The sequence below is a fragment of the Mobula hypostoma genome, chromosome 28 (genome assembly GCF_963921235.1).
Source record: "Mobula hypostoma chromosome 28, sMobHyp1.1, whole genome shotgun sequence".
Lineage (NCBI taxonomy): Eukaryota > Metazoa > Chordata > Chondrichthyes > Myliobatiformes > Myliobatidae > Mobula > Mobula hypostoma.
The window spans coordinates 24304284-24324444 of NC_086124.1; the positions used below are offsets into that span (position 1 = coordinate 24304284).

General features: G+C 41.9%; 1 protein-coding gene across 1 annotated transcript in view; it reads right to left on the reverse strand.

The window, feature by feature from the left end:
- LOC134338960 (deleted in malignant brain tumors 1 protein-like) overlaps positions 1-20161 on the reverse strand; it is a 52260-nt gene that overhangs the window by 23184 nt on the left and 8915 nt on the right. The window contains exon 4 of the mRNA XM_063035182.1: positions 12060-12374. Coding sequence (XP_062891252.1) covers positions 12060-12374 — 315 coding nt within the window. The remainder of the gene's footprint in view (positions 1-12059; positions 12375-20161) is intronic.

Sequence of the window (20161 nt, forward strand, 5' to 3'; positions counted from 1 at the left end):
AGGACCCCAGTTGTTTACAATATATATTAATGACTTGGATGAGGGAATTAAATGCAGCATCTCCAAGTTTGCGGATGACACGAAGCTGGGTGGCAGTGTTAGCAGTGAGGAGGATGCTAAGAGGATGCAGGGTGACTTGGATAGGTTGGGTGAGTGGGCAAACTCATGGCAGATGCAATTTAATGTGGATAAATGTGAAGTTATCCACTTTGGTGGCAAAAATAGGAAAACAGATTATTATCTGAATGGTGGCCGATTAGGAAAAGGGGAGGTGCAACGAGACCTGGGTGTCATTATACACCAGTCATTGAAAGTGGGCATGCAGGTACAGCAGGCGGTGAAAAAGGCGAACGGTATGCTGGCATTTATAGCGAGAGGATTCGAGTACAGGAGCAGGGAGGTACTACTGCAGTTGTACAAGGCCTTGGTGAGACCACACCTGGAGTATTGTGTGCAGTTTTGGTCCCCTAATCTGAGGAAAGACATCTTTGCCATAGAGGGAGTACAAAGAAGGTTCACCAGATTGATTCCTGGGATGGCAGGTCTTTCATATGAAGAAAGACTGGATGAACTGGGCTTGTACTCGTTGGAATTTAGAAGATTGAGGGGGGATCTGATTGAAACGTATAAGATCCTAAAGGGATTGGACAGGCTAGATGCAGGAAGATTGTTCCCGATGTTGGGGAGGTCTAGAACGAGGGGTCACAGTTTGAGGATAGAGGGGAAGCCTTTTAGGACCGAGGTTAGGAAAAACTTCTTCACACAGAGAGTGGTGAATCTGTGGAATTCTCTGCCACAGCAAACTGTTGAGGCCAGTTCATTAGCTATGTTTAAAAGGAAGTTAGATATGGCCCTTGTGGCTACAGGGGTCAGGGGGTATGGAGGGAAGGCTGGGTTCTGAGTTGGATGATCAGCCATGATCATAATAAATGGCGGTGCAGGCTCGAAGGGCCGAATGGCCTACTCCTGCACCTATTTTCTATGTTTCTATGTTTCTATAACAATGCATTTCCTAATAGCTGTGAACCCAGTTTGATTTGTAACAATGCATCTCTGGCACAAGAATGCTAAGTTTACAGGTAGTTGCAAACACACCATATCTATGCTTTTTTTGAACATGAACTGTCCTCTATGTTAGCACGTAACATACCAAATAATGTATTATGGATTTTAACTTGCATTCCTAAAGGCCATGAATTGCAGCTTAGGCATACTGGTGCCGGCAGAATGAATTTAATCAAAAGATGTGAAAACTTCAAAGAATTGTCTATACTTTTAACTATGAACTGTCCTTTGTATTTAGCAAATAAATATCGAGCCTCAATCACAAGGCAGTTAGACCTGTTCTGCCAGCGGTCTCTGCCTGCTGTAACCTTGTTTTGTCGAATACAGAAACTGCCTTTTACCTACAAGTAACGCAGCGCTCTGTGATTTCATCCACGCCACAACAACGACGATTTGGCAAAGCTGCTGTTTTCATGTAGACAGCAATGAGCAATAGAGCCAAAGATATTGGATGTTATTGTACATCTGGAAGTGCAAAATGTAAAGCAAAAGAAGAAAAAGAGGGAAGAGACCAACTTGTGATAACAAAAACACGTAAGTTGACAGAATATTTTGATGTTCATGGAGATGGTGATGGTGCTATAACAGCTGAAGCTGGAAATACAAGAACAACTGGCACAATCTGCACAGACTGTGGTCTCCCAGACAGGAAGTCAAGGATCCAGCTGGAGAGGGAGATACAGAGGCCCAGGATTTGGAGCTTGTTGATTTCTACCGAGGGTATGATTGTGTTGAATGCTGAGCTGTAGTCAATAAACAGCAGCCCGAGATAAGTATTACTATTGTCCAGGTGATCCAAGACCAAGTGGAGAGCCCATGATATTGCAAACACTGTACATTCATTAGGTAAATTGCAGCAGGTCCAGATCGGTGCTAAGGCAGGAATTGATTCTAGCCATCATTAACCTCTCAAAACACCTCAACACATTAGATATAAGTGCCACTGGGCAATAGTTGTTGAGTCAAATCACCCTGCTCTTCTTGGCCACTGGTATTACCGTCACTCCTTTGAAGCAGGTGGGTACCTGCTCTCTGGTATTTTGACGCACCTTTACAATCTGAGACTGAGTCAGGAAAAGATACCGGTGCTGTGGAAGACTTCCTGCTTGGTTCCTTTACCCAATAAAGCAACTCCATCTGGACTTACCTACTGTACCTAATAAAGTGGCCACTGTTGTAACTTCATGATCTTCTGCTGCGAGAGCACATCCACTATACGTTTTGACGTGTTGAGCATTCAGAGATGATCTTCTGCACACCACCTTTGTAACACGAGGTTATTTGAGTTACTATTGCCTTCCTGTCGGCTTCAACCATTCTTTTCTGACCTCTCAGCAGTTTCTGAGATACTCAATTACCCCATCTGGTACGAACAATCATTCCCAGGTCACAGTCACTTAGATCACTTTTCTTTCTCCACTCTGATATTTGATCTGAACAACAACTGAACCTCTTGACCACGTCTTATGCATTGAGTTGCTGCCACATGATTGGCTGATTAGATATATGCATTAACAAGCAGGTGAACAGGTCTACCTAATAAAGTGGCCATGGCAGATCCAGTTGTGTAAGAAAACTACCAAATCAGCTAAATTAGTTTTGAGTACTTTGGAATCATTTATTTTGCCTGCACTTAAATCTGAGAAAATAGATCCAATTCTACAACAAAATGACGTCAATGTTTCCAGAGCAAAACACATACACTGCCACTCTACTATTTAGGGTCTTGTTTTTAACAACTGTGTTATGTATTTCATTTGCTGAGTGTTTTGGAATAATTTATTTTGTTCCGTCCTGCAATTGGTCAATCAATGAGACTTCTCTTTCTAAAGTTCCTGCCCTCGCGCCGAGAACCTGGGCCATGCACTAAGCTTCTTCATGCTGAAGCCTACGCAAGGACCCACTCTCACAGCGGCCTCTCCCAAAATGGCCGAACTGCTTGTCCCAAGCTTCACTGAAGACCTAACTTGTCTTCTCCCTTCCTCCTCTTTCAGAATATTATAGAGTCATACAGTACAACAACAGGTTCTTCTGCCCAACTGCTCTGTGCTGACCCAGGTTTCCATCTGAGCTAATCCCATTTGTAGTGTTTGCTCCATCTCTCTGTTAACCTTTCGCGTCCATGTAGCATTTGATGGCTCTAGGCCTGGAGCGCAGAAGAACGATTGGGGTGGGGACTTTCATTGAAACGTATCGAATATCAAAAGGCCAGGATAGAGTGGGCATGGAGAAGGAGTTTCCAACAGCACCACGGTTCACAACGTCAGAATAGGAGGCTTTAAGTCAGAGGTGAGGAGAAATTTCTTTTGCTGGAACATGGTGAATCTATGGAGGCATAGTCATTGTGTATATTTAAAGCAGAGACTGGCAGATTCTTGATCAGAAAGGGCATCAAATGTTATGACAGGAAACAGGAGAATGGGGTTGAGAAAATAACAGAGCTAATAATAGATGGTGGAACAGTCTCGATGGACTGAATGGCCTAATTCTGCTCCTGTGTCTATGCTTATATAGCTGTCCAGACGTATTTTAAACATTGTTAATATACCTGCCTCAACCATTCCATCCTAGCTGGAGTATTTGCTGACATCTTCAACTGCTCCTTGCTTCAGTCTAAGATCCCCTCGTGTTTTAAGAAGGCAACGATAATCCCAGTGCCGAAGAAGAGCAAGGTGGCATTCCTGAATGACTATCGACCTGTGGCTCTGACATCAATGGCTATGAAGTGCTTCGAGAGATTGGTTATGGCACACATCAACCACAGCCTATCAGTCAACCTTGACGCTTTGCAATTCGCCTACCGGAGCAACAGGTCAATGGCAGATGCCATCTCTCTGGCCCTACATCCCTCCTTAGAACACCTGGAGAATAAAGACACATATGCAAGGCTTCTTTTCATTGACTACAACTCTGCCTTTAATACCATCGTTCCAAATAAACTGATTCCTAAGCTCCGGAACCTGGGCCTCAGCACTCAGATCTGCAGCTGGATCTTCAACTTCCTCACAGACAGGACCCAGGTTGTAAAAATAGGGGACGCAAACACGTGGAATTCTGCAGATGCTGGAAATTCAAGCAACACGCATCGATGTTCCTGGTGAACGCAGCAGGCCAGGCAGCATCTCTAGGAAGAGGTACAGTCGGCGTTTCAGGCCGAGACCGTTCGTCAGGACTAACTGAAGGAAGAGCTAGTAAGAGATTTGAAAGTGGGAGGGGGAGAGGGAGATCCAAAATGATAGAAGACAGGAGGGGGAGGGATGGAGCCAAGAGCTGGACAGGTGATTAGCAAAAGGGGTATCAGAGGATCATGGGACAGGAGGCCCAGGGAGAAGGGGGGAAAAACCCAGAGGATGGGCAAGGGGTATAGTCAGAGGGACAGGGAGAAAAAGGAGAGTGAGAGAAAGAATGTGTGTATAAAAATAACGGATGGGGTACGAGGGGGAGGTGGGGCATCAGCGGAAGCTTGAGAAGTCAATGTTCATGCCATCAGGTTGGAGGCAATGCAGGTGGAATATAAGGTGTTGTTCCTCCAAGCTGAGTGTGGCTTCATCTTTACAGTAGAGGAGGCCGTGGATAGACATGTCAGAATGGGAATGGGATGTGGAATTAAAATGTGTGGCCACTGGGAGATCCTGCTTTCTCTGGCGGACAGAGCGCAGGTGTTCAGCACCTATTTCAGCTAGTTCAGTTCTGAACCTATTCTGGTATCTGTCCCCCACTTTTCCTTCGCTACATCGATGACTGCATTGGCGCTGCTTCCTGCACGCATACTGAATTCGTTGACTTTATTAACTTTGCCTCCAACTTTCACCCTGCCCTCAAGTTTACCTGGTCCATTTCCGACACCTCCCTCCCCTTTCTAGATTTTTCTGTCTCTATCTCTGGAGACAGCTTATCTACTGATGTCTACTATAAGCCTACTGACTCTCACAGCTATCTGGACTATTCCTCTTCTCACCCTGTCTCTTGCAAAAATTTCATCCCCTTCTCGCAATTCCTCCGTCTCCGCCGCATCTGCTCTCAGGATGAGGCTTTTCATTCTAGGATGAGGGAGATGTCTTCCTTTTTTAAAGAAAGGGGCTTCCCTTCCTCCACTATCAACTCTGCTCTTAAACGCATCTCCCCCATTTCACGTACATCTGCTCTCACTCCATCCTCCTGCCACCCCACTAGGAATAGGGTTCCCCTGGTCGTCACCTACCACCCCACCAGCCTCCGGGTCCAACATATTATTCTCCGTAACTTCCGCCACCTCCAACAGGATCCCACCACGAAGCACATCTTTCCCTCCCACCCCCAGCTTTCCGCAGGGATCGCTCCCTACTCGACTCCCTTGTCCATTCGTTCTCTCACCCAACCCTCCCCACTGATCTCCCTCCTGGCACTTATCCTTGTAAGCGGAACAAGTGCTACACATGCCCTTACACTTCCTCCCTTACCACCATTCAGGGCCCCAAACAGTCCTTCCAGGTGAGGCGACACTTCACCTGTGAGTCAGCTGGGGTGATCTCCTGCATCCGGTGCTCCCGACGTGGCCTTCTATATATTGGCAAGACCCGACACAGACTGGGAGATCGTTTTGCTGAATACCTGCGCTCTGTCCGCCAGAGAAAGCAGGATCTCCCACTGGCCACACACTTTAATTCCACATCCCATTCCCATTCTGACATGTCTATCCACAGCCTCTTCTACTGTAAAGATGAAGCCACACTCAGCTTGGAGGAACAACACCTTATATTCCATCTGGGCAGCCTCCAACCTGATGGCATGAACATTGACTTCTCAAGCTTCCGCTAATGTCCCACCTCCCCCTCGTACCCCATCCATTATTTTTATGCACACATTCTTTCTCTCACTCTCCTTTTTCTCCCTGTCCCTCTGACTATACCCCTTGCCCATCCTCTGGGTTTTTCCACCCCTCCCTCTTTTCCTTCCCCCTGGGCCTCCTGTCCCCTGATCCTCTCAAATCCCCTTTTGCCAATCACCTGCCCAGCTCTTGGCTCCATCCCTCCTCCTCCTGTCTTCTCCTATCATTTTGGATCTCCCCCTCCCTCTCCTACTTCCGAATCTCTTACTAGCTCTTCTTTTGGTTAGTTCTGACGAAGGGTCTCGGCCTGAAACGTCGACTGTACCTCTTCCTAGAGATGCTGCCTGGCCTGCTGCATTCACCAGCAACTTGGGTGCTGAGGGCGATCTGGCTGCGACATCTGTCACCCCATTGATCGCTAAGGTTGATTCGGCTGATCTGGCTGGCTAGGCAGGTGTCCCCCTTCCCTCACAGCTCCATGTGCGTCCCTCCCGAAGCTCAGCGCTTGGTCGCAGAGGATGGCCCCCAAGAAGAAGACCGCTCCGCCGGTCTGGGTATATGACGTAGCTACTCCCCTGCGAGACTAAACCTCCAAGACCAACTGTGTAGCCAACTTTCCATCAAACTCAATATATAAGTTTGCTGATGACACAACAATGGTAGGCTGTATCTCGGGTAATGATGAGTTTGAGTACAGAGAGGAAATTAAGAACTTGTTGGCATGGGGCAAAGACAATAACCTATCCCTCAACGTCAGCAAGACCAAGGAATTGGTTGTTGACTTCAGAAGGAGTAGCGGACCGCACGACCCAATTTACATCGGTGGTGCGCAAGTGGAACAGGTCAAAAGCTTTCAGTTCCTTGGGGTCAATATCACAAATGACCTGACTTGGTCCAACCAAGCAGAGTCCACTGCCAAGAAGGCCCACCAGCACCTTTACTTCCTGAGAAAACTAAAGAAATTTGGCCTGTCCCCTAAAACCCTCCTAATTTTTATAGCTGCACCATAGAAACCATTCTTCTAGGGTGCATCACAACCTGGTACGGAAGTTGTCCTGTCCAAGACCGGAAGAAGCTGCAGAAGATCGTGAACACGCCGCAGCACATCACACAAACCAATCTTCCGTCCTTGGACTCACTTTACACTGCACGCTGTCGGAGCAGTGCTGCCAGGATAATCAAGGACACGACCCACCCAGCCAATACACTTTTCGTCCCTCTTCCCTCCGGGAGAAGGCTCAGGAGCTTGAAGACTCATACGGCCAGATTTGGGAACAGCTTCTTTCCAACTGTGATAAGACTGCTGAACGGATCCTGACCCGGATCTGGGCCGGACCCTCCAAATATCCGGACCTGCCTATCGGTTTTTTTGCACCAACTTACTTTCCATTTTTCTATTTTCTATTTATGATTTATAAATTAAGTTTTTAATATTTACTATCGATTTGTAATTCAGGGAGAAGGAAGCAAAGAATCTATATTTTAGTATCTATTGTTTGGCGACAATAAAGTATAAAGTATAAACTGGCATTCTTTGCAAGCAAATCTATGCAAATACCTCTTCTGTGATACTATTGTATCTGCCTCTACCACTTCCTTTGACAGATCATTCCATCTACTTACCACCCTCTGTGTAAATAGAAACATTGATCTTCAGGTCCCTTGTAAATGATCCTGTCTCACCTGACAATTGACAGTACAGTTCTGTGTTGGTTTGCCTTCCCAGAATTCATCATTTTGTGTCATCCACAACCTTAGTGATCAGGCCTGGTGAATATGTGATCAACCCTGTAGCCGCCATTCCGAGACACAACCTTCAACCCCCACCCTCTGGTTCCTGCCTCCTATCATAAGACCATAAGATATAGGAGGAGAGTTAGGCCATTTGGCCCAAGAGTCTGCTCTGCTATTTCATTATGGCTGATTCAATTTCCTCTCAGCCCCAATTTCCTGCATTCTTCCTATATCCCTTCATGCCCTGACTAGTCAAGAACCTATCAACTTCTGCCTTAAATATACCTATAGACTTGGCCACCACATCTGGCTGTGGCAATAAATTGCACAGATTCACCACTCTCTGGCTGAAGAAATTTCTCCTCATCTCTATTCAAAAAGAACACCTCAGTATTATGGGACTGCGTCCTCTGGTCTTAGACTCTCCACCACATGAAACACCCTTTCCACCTCCACTTGAAAGATGCCTTTGAACATTCAACAAGTTTCAATTAGGTCACCCCTAATTCTTCTGAATTCTAGTGAGTACAGGTACAGAGCCATCAAATACACTTCATATCACAAGCCTCTCAATCGTGGACCTCCTTTGGACACTTTCCAATGTCAACACATTCTTTCTAAGATAAGGGCCCAAAGCTGCTCACAATACTCCTCACCAGTGCTTTTTAAAGGCTCAACATTATATCCTTGCTTTTACATTATACACCTCTTGAAATGAATGTTCACATTGCATTTGCGTTCCTCACCTCTGACTCAACCTGCCATTTAATCTTAAAGGAACCTGCACAAGGACTCCCAAGCCCCTTTTCATCTCAGATTGTTGAATTTTATCTACACTTAGAAAATAGTCCACCCTTTTATTTCTTCTGCCAAAGTACATGACCATATACTTCCTGACAGTTTATTCCATCTGCCACTTCTTTGCCCATTCTCTTAACCTGTCTGTCCTTCTGTATTCTCTCTACTTCCTCAAAACAACATACCCCTCCACCTATCTTTGTCTCATCTGCAAAACTTGCAACAAAGCTATCAATTCCATCTTCCAAATCATTGACGTATAATGTAAAAGGAAGCAGTCCCAACACAGGACCCTGTGAAACACCAACAGTCACTGGCAGCCAACCAGAAAAGGCTCCCATCATTCAAACTCTTTGCCTCCTGCCAATCAGCCACTGAGTTATCCATGCTAGTAACTTTCTGTAATACCATGGCCTCTCATCTTGTTCAGCAGCTTTATGTCTGACACCCTGTCAAAGGCCTTCTGAAAATCAAAGTACACGACATCCACTGATGCTCTTTTGTCTATCTTGCCTGTTATTTCCTCAATGAATTCCAACAGATTTGTCAGACAAGATATCCCCTTAAGGACACCATGGCCTATTTTATCATGTTCCTCCAAGTACCCACAAAACCTCCTCCTTGACAATCGGCTCCAACCTCTTCCCAACTACTGAGGTCAGACTAACTGGCCTACCATTTCCTTTCACTGCCTCTCTCCCTTCCTGAAGAGTGGAGTGACATTTGTAATTTTCCAGTACTGTAGAATCATTCCAGAATCTCGTGATTCTTTAAAGATCATGATCAATATCTCTATGATATCTATAGGCACCTCTTTCAGAACACTCGCGTGTAGCCCATCTCATCCTTCCCCCTCTCTCTCTCTCTCTCTCGCTATCCATCCCATAGGATGATGATGGCTCCTTTCAGTCGGTTAGTGGGGTGGTACCTCACTCCTCAGAAAGCAACAGCGTGTGCGTAAATGGATTTAGGTGAGTATGGGGTGCACAGGTCCAGACCCACCCTCTCGACATCCCCTCCCAGATCCAGCGGCATGGTGGGGTCCAAGACGGCTGGAGAAAGTTCTTTTGCAGTGAATGGCCAGACAAAGCTTCGATGAAGGGATGCCCTTTCCGCGCTTCACGGCACGTGTTTGCTAGAAGGCTGTTGACCCTACGAGAGGGTTCATCTGCCCTTTGATAGGTCTTGTTTTTCGTCCTGCAGGGTGTCTAGCCAACCTCCTCACCAGGCAAGCCTGGTGGGGGAGCCGGTTTAGTCACTGACCACCCGACCGTGCAACAGCTAGTACTGGATTACACGGTACCAGAAGCACTCAGACGACTGACCTGACAAAACAAGCATCTCATCCTTATTGCCTCTCTTGTTCTGCATTCCAACCCATAACTCAGCATGTGAATGTTTGTACAAGCGGAGCCACCATTGTTGCAGCACTGATTGCTGGGATAGGCCAGTGGTAAAAGTGGATTGTCAGGCATTCGCTCAAAGGAGTCTTCAGCACAGAAGAGGCACTGGCTCTGGGTAACTTGAGGGGGGTACTTAGTGTAGTTTAGAAGGCCTTTGCGTGTTATTCACGTTGGATGTTGAAGTCTTGGGAGCCCCACTGGCAACTACATGTATGTGAGGTGTGTCCAGCTGCAGATACTGCAAGACCGTGCTATAGATCAGGAGCAGCAGCTGCAAGACCTTCAGATTGTACAGGAGAGTGAGGAGATCATCCATCAGATGTTCTGGGAATCTAAGGTGCAGGAGTTTGATAACTGAGTGACCGTCAAGGGAAGGAATTGGACGATGAATAGGTAGTTAGCTCACAGCAGCTCATGGGTAACTACCCTAAATAATAATAAAAACATAGTGGATACTATTTTTTGAGATAACCTCTCAGGAGAATGCCACGGAGACCAGGTGGGTTGCACTGACCATGGATTGCAGAAGGGAAAGAGGGAGAGTTGGGAGCGTTTGAGTTGGAGGACTCAATAGCCAGAGGGATTGAAAAAAAAAATTCTGTTGAGGTGAACGGGACACACGGATGGTCTGTTGCCGCACCAGATGCCTGGGTAACAGATGAGACAGATTGCGTCCATAGCATTGTGGCAGGGGAGGGAGAGCAGCCAGAAGTCTTGGTACAAAGACGTTAAGCAGAGAGGATTTAAAGAGCTAGACAGAATACTAAGATGCAACAGATTCAGGATTACTGCCTGCAACACGTGCCAGGGACAGTAGAAACAGAATGATTTTGCAGATACATGTGTGGCTGAGAATTTGGAGCAGCGGGTGAAGTGCTTCAGGTTCTTGGATTGTTCAGATCTCTTCTGGGGGAGGTATGACCTGTACAGAAGGGAAAGGTTGCAGCTGAAGCCGATGCAGTCCAATATTCTCGTGCACTGGTTTCTTAGAGCTATTGGGGAGGGTTTAAATTAATTTTGCAGGGGGGTGGAAACCAAAGGGAATGGGGTCAGGACAGCAAAACAACAAAACAACAAAAGTAGCGGGCAGTCAGACTGTCAGGAAGGGCAACTACATGATCGGTCAAAATGCAGCCAGCAAGGTGAGCATCATCAGTGCATTAGGATGCAGAATAAAAAATGGTTGCAAGCACTATACTCAAAGCCTTAGATCTCATTCAAGAGAATATAAGAAATAATCCAGATGATCTTACTGCACTTTTACAAATTGTCATGTATGATCTTGTGGACATCACCGATTCGTGGCTGAAAGATTGCTTGGTGGGTAGATGAATTTCCATTGCACATTGTATTGAAAGGGTACGAACATAGGCTACATCACTCTGCTGTTAGACAATGGTATCAAATAGTGAGAAAGATGTGACATAGAATTCGAAGATGTTGAATTCTTGTTGATTGCGTAACAAAACTGCAACGGAAAAAGACCCTGATGGCAGTATAAGCAGCTCCCCAAACAGTAACTGGAATGTAGGCTACAGAATACAACAGAAACAGAAATGGCGTACTAAAAGAGAAATGTTATGATAGTAAGGGGAAATTTTAACATGCAGGTAGATTGGGAAAATTAGGTTGGTAAAAGAACTCAGAAGAGTGTGAATTCAGAAGGACTTAAGACAGTTTTGGAGAATGGGCACAAAAGCGGCAAATTAAATACAATGTTGGAAAATGCATGGTCTCACATTTCATCAATAGAAATAATTCTGCAGACTATTTTCTAAACAGACAGCAATCGAAACATCTGAGATGCAAAGGGACTTGGAATTTCTTCTGCAGAGCACCTTAAAGGTTTATATGCAGTTTATGAAATGCAGTTCCTACGTTAACCCCAGAAAGCTAACAAAATGCCGTTAACAAATAGTTACAATTCAATGCATACAGATTTAGTACCGGACATTCCTTATACTTTCTGATCTGATACATCTAACCCGAGACGAATCTGGAATCAGCACCTGTATGCACGACCAACTAGAACATAAAAATTTGCCAAAATGAAACACTCCAGCACCTGAAGCCACGCAGAACAAATGTTAATTGAGTTGTGCCTGCCCAACAACGTCAAGCATCAGTACAAAAATTCTCAAAGTTTTACCCACAGCAACTAGAGTGGCTGGCCTAACTACTAAAATATAGAGTCTTTGTTAATCCCAATAGACAGAAAGAAGAAACAAAGAGGTTCTTTGTTCTATGCCTACCTTCTGAACAAATCACTCCTGCATCCTCTCTGTGATCGCAGTTATGACTCCCCCATCCTCGGAAGGAACATTCCCAAAGGGCGGATTCATTTCCATTGCACGCAACATCATCCATCCAGATATTCCCGCTGCCTTGCCCGAAGTGTGCCCCCGAGATTGCTGCTGCAGCAGAGGGACAACCCAACTCATTGCAGACAACCTTGGCGTCTTCAGTGCCCCATCCATCGTCGCATACCGTTCCCCACTGTGCATTGTACCGCACCTCCACTCTCCCTGAACAACGATCGCTGCCGCCTACCAGCGTTACTGCGGGCACTGGAATGACATTGAAAGAGAAATTACTGTATTTTTTGGAGTTTCGCTTCAGGTATATTCAGTTCCACGTTCCTATCCATTACACAGCATGTGAATGTTTGCACAAGTGGAGCCACCATTGTTGCAGCATTGATGTTGGGATAGGCCAGTGGTAAAACTGGATTGTCAGGCATTCGCTCAAAGGAGTCTTCAGCACAGAAGAGGCACTGGCTCTGGGTAACATGAGGGGGGTACTTAGTGTAGTTTAGAAGGCCTTTGCGTGTTATTCATGTTGGCTGTTGAAGTCTTGGGAGCCCCACGGGCAACTACATGTATGTGAGGTGCATCCAGCTGCAGATTCTGCAAGACTGTGCTATGGATCGGGAGCAGCAGCTGCAAGACCTTCAGCTTCTACGGGAGAGTGAGGAGATCATCCATCAGAGCTGCCGGAGTCTGATAACTGAGTGACTGTCAGGGAAGGAATTAGACGGTGAATAGACTGTTAGCTCACAGCAGCTCTTGGGTAAATTCTCTGAATACTAAGTATATCATTTTGGATACTATTTTTTGAAATATCCTCTCAGCAGAATGCCACGGAGACCAGGTGGGTTGCACTGACCATGGATTGTAGAAGGGAAAGAGGGAGAGTCCTGAGCGGTTGAGATGGAAGACTCAATAGTCAGAGGAATCGAAAATAAAGATTGTTGATGTGAACGGGACACACGGATCGTCTGTTGCTCCCTCCCAGGTGCTATGGACTCGGATTGCATCCATAGCATTGTGCAGCGGGAGGGACAGCAGCCTGAAATCTTGGTACAAAGTGGTTCCGCAATGAGGATTTAAAGAGCTGGACGGAATGCTGAGACGCAACACATTCAGGATTACTGCCTGTGACACGTGCCAGGGATGGTAGAAACAGAATGATTTGGCAGATAAATGCGTGGCTGACAATTTGCAGCAGGGAGTGAAGTGCTTCAGGTTCTTGGATCATTTGGATCTCTTCTAGGGGAGGCATGACCTGTACAGAAGGGAAGGGTTGCAGCTGAAGCCAATGGGGACCAACATTCTCGCACACTGGTTTCTTAGATCTATTGGGGAGGGTTCAAACTAATTTTGCAGGGGGGTGGAAACCGAAGGGAATGGGGTCAGGACAGCGCGGATGGTAAAAGAGAACAGATAGCATGCAGTCAGTCTGGTAGGAAAGGTGGGCAGATGATCGAAAGAAAAAAAAGCTACCAGCAGAGTGAGTATCAGTGATGAGGGATGCAGAATCAAAAAGGGTTACAATACTGTTCTCAACGTCTATTGAGCACAACAACACGGCGCTTTTACAGATTGTCACATTATGATCTTGTGGACATCACTGACTGGTTGCTGAAAGATTGTTTGGTGGGTAGCAGAATTTCCATTCTACATTGTATCCAAAGGGTATGAACATAGGCTGGGTGCATGGCATCGCTCTGCTGTTACAGAATGACATCAAATACTGAGAAAGATTTGACATTGGATCGGAAGATGTTGAATCCTTGTCAGTTCAGTAAGGAAACTGCAATGGAAATGGACCCTGTGGCAGTAGATGCAGCTCCCAGAACAGTAACTGAAATGTAGAGTGCAGAATAAAACAGAAATAGAAATGGTGTACCAAATGGGAAATGTTATGATAGTAAGGGGAACTTTTAATATGCAGGTAGATTGGGAAAATTAGGTTGGTAATAGAACTCAAAAGAGAGTGAATTCAGAAGGACTTAGACAGTTTGGGAGAATGGGCACAAAAGCGGCAAATTAAGTACTATGTTGGAAAATGCATGGTCTCACACTTCATCAGTAGAAATAATTCTGCAGACTATTTTCTAAACAGACAGCAATCGAAACATCTGAGATGCAAAGGGACTTGGAAGTTCTTCTGCAGAGCACCTTAAACGTTTATATGCAGTTTATGAAATGGAGTTCCTACGTGAACCCCAGAAAGCTAACGAAATGCCATTAACAAATAGTTATAATTCAATGCATACAGATTCAGTATCGGTTATTCCTTATACTTTCTGATCTGATACATCTAACCTGAGACGAATCTGGAATCAGAACCTGTATGCACGACCAACTAGAACATAAAAGTTTGCCAAAATGAAACACTCCAGCAGAGGGATGTCACGTGATGACGTGGGTTTGAGATGTATGAATCCAGCTCTCCCGTAAAAAATCAGCAAAGTACCCTTTAAACAAAGCAAAGTTACTAAATACTTTCCAAAAACTACTTATAAACTTCTCAAGATTATTCTACGATATGCCTCGTAAATCGCAACAGAAGAAGTTTGCCATTGTGAAGTCGCCGCTAGATGGGAAGAAAAAAAGGCCTCATGCAGCGATGGATCCTCGGACTCAGGTTGCAGCTCCTTCGGAGGAGGCATGTTTTATCTCTGGTGTAGAAGAACATGGAGCAATGGTGGCGATAGCGGTCCCTGGGAAGAAGATGCCAGAATTGCGCATGCGCAAAGAAGTTGGTATGCGCAAATCGATACAACTCTATACTACAAGAACCGACGACGACTGCAAGCTAAAGTGACTCAGAGTCAAAATCGGATTCCGCAGAGAACACAGATGAAGAGGAGGAGGAAGAACTGGAAGAGACTAAAAGTAAAGGATATGATGGAGATGTAACAGAGGCTTTATTGCAAGTAATGACTGAATTAAAAGGAGTAAAAATAGAGATTAGAAATATGAAGCTGAGCTATGATAAAACTATGAGAAGACAGGAGAAAATGGATAAGAAACTTCAAGAGTTGGAAAGAACAATGGAGCATATTAATGACAGAGTGGAAAAAACAGAAAATGATGCGCTTGTCTGGAAAACGGAAAGAAATCGACTGTTGGGAAAAGTGGACATGCTGGAAAATTTTAGTAGACAAAATAATATTAAGATTGTTGGTCTTAAAGAAGGTATAGAGGGAGACAATCCAATAGAATTTTTTCAAAGATGGATCCCGGAAACTTTGCAAATGAAAGAGAAAGACCGATCAATTGAAATTGAACGGGCACATAGAGCTCTAAGACCAAAACCACAAGATGACCAATATCCACGATCAATTTTAATAAAATGTTTAAGATTTCAAGACAAAGAAAAGATTCTACGTGTGGCTGCTCGAGCTGCCAAGAATAGAAAAGGGCCATTGATGATAGAAGGGAACAAAATTCTTTTCTACCCTAACATAAATTATGAACCCTTGAAGAGAAGGAAGAAATATAATCCAGTGAAAAAAGTCCTCTGGGATCACGGTTATCAATTTATACTGCGCTATCCTGCAACCTTGAAGTTTTTTTGCTGCTGGAGAAAAAAGATTTTTTGACGACTACCAGAAAGGGGAGGAGTTTGTGCGAGTTTCTTTGAAGATACAAGAACAAACCCAGGGGAGCGAGATGGATTAAAGATGAAGATTTTGTCAAGGAATAGACCTGGCGGATTTTTAAAGGCAAAAGAATATATAAATATATTATTAATTATATGATAGAGGGGAAGAAAGGTTAAAATTTGAAGAATATTAGTTAGGAATACTGACATTAATTTTTCTATATATATACAATTTTTTTGTTACGGGGAGCTGGAAGAAATACTAACCAATCGCTACAGAATTCATGTCTGCAAGCGTGGCTATAGCCACGACCCGCACAATGGAGGGGGGTAGTGTTGTGCTTTTTTTCATTCACAACATTAGTAGGGGGGTATTTTGTCCTTTTTCTTTTTGTATCTTATCTTTTTTTTATTTCTTTCTTTTTGCCTGGAAGATTGGGTGGCAAACACATAGCAACATGGTGAAGTTTAAAGAGATTCCCTAAGGAACTATGAGAGTTGAGATGTTAAGTAATGTTTTAGATTGGAGTCACTTTGTTAAGAATAATGACTCATTTATTGAATTTTTTGAGTTTTAATGTTAATGGGCTTAATGGACCGGTGAAAAGAAAAAGCATCTTAACACATATTAAGAAAATGAAGGTAGATTTAGCCTTCTTACAGGAAACACATTTAACAGAAACAGAACATCAGAAATTAAAGAGAGATTGGGTGGGTAGTGTTGTTGCAGCCTCATTTAACTCAAAAGTGAGGGGAGTAGCAATTTTGATTAATAAAACGTTACCAATTAGAATACAAAATGTAATAACCGATTCTGCGAGGAGATACGTGATTATACACTGTCAACTTTTTTCTGAATTATGGATACCAAATGAAAATGATGCAAAATTCATACAAGAAGCTTTTTTGAATTTGGCTGATGCACATGAAAAAATATTAATAGGAGGAGATTTTAATTTTTGCCTAGACCCAGTCTTAGATAGATCAACTAAGGCTTTCACAAAATCGAAGGTAGTAAAACTAACTTTATCATTGATGAAAGATTTAAATTTGATTGATGTATGGAGAAGAATCAATCCCAAAGAAAGAGACTATTCGTTCTATTCTAATAGACACAAAACTTACTCAAGGATAGATTTTTTCCTATATCAATGAATATTCAACACAGAGTGAAAAATATGGAATATAAAGCAAGAATATTGTCAGTTCATTCTCCTTTATTAATGACAATAATAATGACTGATAAGGAAGAAGTGACTTATAGATGGAGATTTAATTCAACATTATTAAAACGTCAAGATTTTTATGATTTTATGGAAAAACATATCCAAATTTTTTTGGATACAAACTCTCATTCAGTGGATGATAAACTTATACTATGGGATGCGATGAAAGCATATTTGAGGGTCAGATAAGTTCTACAACTAAAATTAAGGAAGAATATATGGCAGAACTAGATCTTTGGAAAAAGAGATTACAAAATTAGAAAAAGAATCTCAAAGACATATGACAGGAGAAAAACGAAGACAACTTGTCAATAAGAAGTTACAATATAATACGCTTCAGACATATAGAATGGAAAAAGCAATTATGAGAACTAAGCTAAGGTATTATGAGTTAGGTGAGAGAGCACACAAAATTCTTGCCTGGCAGTTGAAAACAGAACAAGCTTCCAAAACGATAAATGCAATTAGAACAAGTGCAAATAAAATTACTTATAAACCTTTAGAAATTAATGAAACCTTCAAAAGTTTCTATTCTGAATTACATCAATCGGAATCACAAAATGATGTTAATGAGATAGCAAGGTTTTTATCACAAGTAACTCTTCCAAAATTGAATTTGGAAGAACAGAAGGGATTAGATATGCCTCTTACATTAAAAGAGGTTGAAGAAGCTTTAGGATTACTCCAAAGTAATAAATCTCCAGGACAGGATGGTTTTCCACCTGAATTTTATAAAAGGTTTAAAGATTTATTATTTCCTCCTTCTATGGAGTTAATACGCCAAGCGGAAAAAATACATAAACTCCCAGAATCTTTTTCAACAGCGATTGTAATAGTATTGCCAAAGATAGAGATCCTTTAAAACCAGCATCATATAGGCCTATTTCTTTGTTGAACACGGATTATAAAATAATAGCAAAAATTTTATCGAATAGATTATCTAAATATTTACCAAAATTAATACATATGGATCAAACAGGATTTATTAAAAATAGACAATTGGCAGATAATGTAACTCGGCTACTCAGCATAATTCATTTGGCACAAAAAAGGGAGGAGAAGAGTATAGTAGTAGCCTTGGATGCAGAAAAAGCATTTGATAGATTGGAATGGGATTTTTTATTTAAAGTATTAGAAAAATATGGGTTAGGAACACCTTTTATAAACTGGATTAAAACATTAAATACTAACCCTAATGCTAAAGTAGTGACAAATAGTCAAATTTCAACACCATTCCAGTTAAAAAGGTCAACTAAACAAGGTTGTCCATTATCACCTGCTTTATTTGTACTGGCGATAGAGCCATTAGCAGAACTAGTTAGAATTGATCCAGATATTAAGGGTTTTAGAGTTAATCAGGAGGAATATAAAATTAACCTATTTGCTGATGATGTTTTGATTTACTTAACAAACCCACAGTATTCATTACATAAATTATCTTCTAGATTGGATGAATTGGGAAAGTATCAGGGTATAAAATAAATTGGGATAAAAGTGAAATTTTACCTCTTACTAAAGGAGACTATAGCCAATGTCGATTAGCAACCCAATTTAGATGTCCGGTAAATGGTATGAAGTATTTAGGTATAAGACTTGATAATGATGTAAAGAATTTATATAAATTTAATTATTTACCACTACTGAAAAAATTCAAGAAGATCTTGACAAATGGATGATACTACCAATAACATTAGTGGGTAGAGTCAATGTTGTAAAAATGAATATATTTCCTAGATTACAGAATTTGTTTCAAACATTACCAATACAATTGCCACAGAAATTTTTTCAAGAATTAAATAAATGTGTGAGAAAATTTCTTTGGCAAGGTAAGATGTCAAGAATATCATTGGAAAAATTGACATGGAAATTTGAGTTAGGAGGGTTACAACTTCCAAACTTTAAGAATTATTATACAGCAAATCAACTTAGATTTATTGCATCTTTCTTTGCTGAACGAAAACCGGCATGGATTAGAATAGAATTATATAAGATAAGAGAAAATACACCCGAAAATTTTATATATAAATGGGAATCTAAATGGATACGGAAAAAGAAAGAATCTCCTATATTAAAACATTTGATTGATCTATGGAATAAGATAAATGTTGATAATGAAATAAAGAAATCTTTATTAGCAAGGAGCCCTTTGTTCCAAAACAGGCTTATTCCTTTTACAATGGATAATCAACTTTTATATAATTGGTAACAAAAAGGGATTAGATCTATAGGAGACTGTTATGAACCAGGTATATTGATGTCATTTGAACAACTAAAGAGTAAATATAAAATATCAAATAACACTTTCTTTTGTTACCTTCAATTAAGGGCTTAATTAAAAGACAAACTGGGTTAAACAATGATTTTTCCTAAACCCAATGAAATTGAAATTTTAATTCAAAAAGGAAAAATTTTAAAAAATATTTCTTGTATGTATAATTTGATTCAAAAACAGACAATTGAACAAGGAATCCACAAGTCAAAACAAAAATGGAAAACAGATCTGAATATTAATATTGATGAAACAAATTGGTCAAGACTGTGTCTTGACAGTATGACAAATACAAAAAACGTTGGACTTAGATTAGTACAATAATTTTTTACACCAATTGTATATTACAACGCAAAAAATAAATAGATTAAATTCAAACTTATCTGATCAATGTTTTCGGTGTCAATAAGAAACTGGTACTTTCTTACATTCTACTTGGTCTTGTTCTAAAATTCAACCTTTTTAGATAAATTTAAGAGTCTGACTGGAACAAATTACTGGAACTCAACTTCCACATAACCCTGTATTATTTCTATTAGGTGATATTGAAGGGATAAAATCTAAACTTAAACTGAATAAATATCAGAAAGAATTCATAAAAATTGCATTGGCAGTAGCCAAGAAGGCTATAGCAGTTACTTGGAAATCGGATTCATATTTAAGTGTGAATCGTTGGAACAATGAAATGTCTAGTTGTATTCCACTCAAAAAAATTATTTATAATTTAAGAGATAAATATGATACCTTTTGGAAAATTTGGCGCCCTTATTTACAAAAGATAGAATGGCATATTTAGTTGCTCCAATGATAAGGACGTTGCTCCCTTGGGGAAAGTAATAAATAAATATACTAAAGTTATTTTGAATCCCATGGACCATGTGGAAACCTTCCAATATCCAGGCAGTTCTTCTTTCTTTTTCTTTTTTTCTCTTTTTTTTTTAGCTAGGGGTATATATGGGGGGGGGGT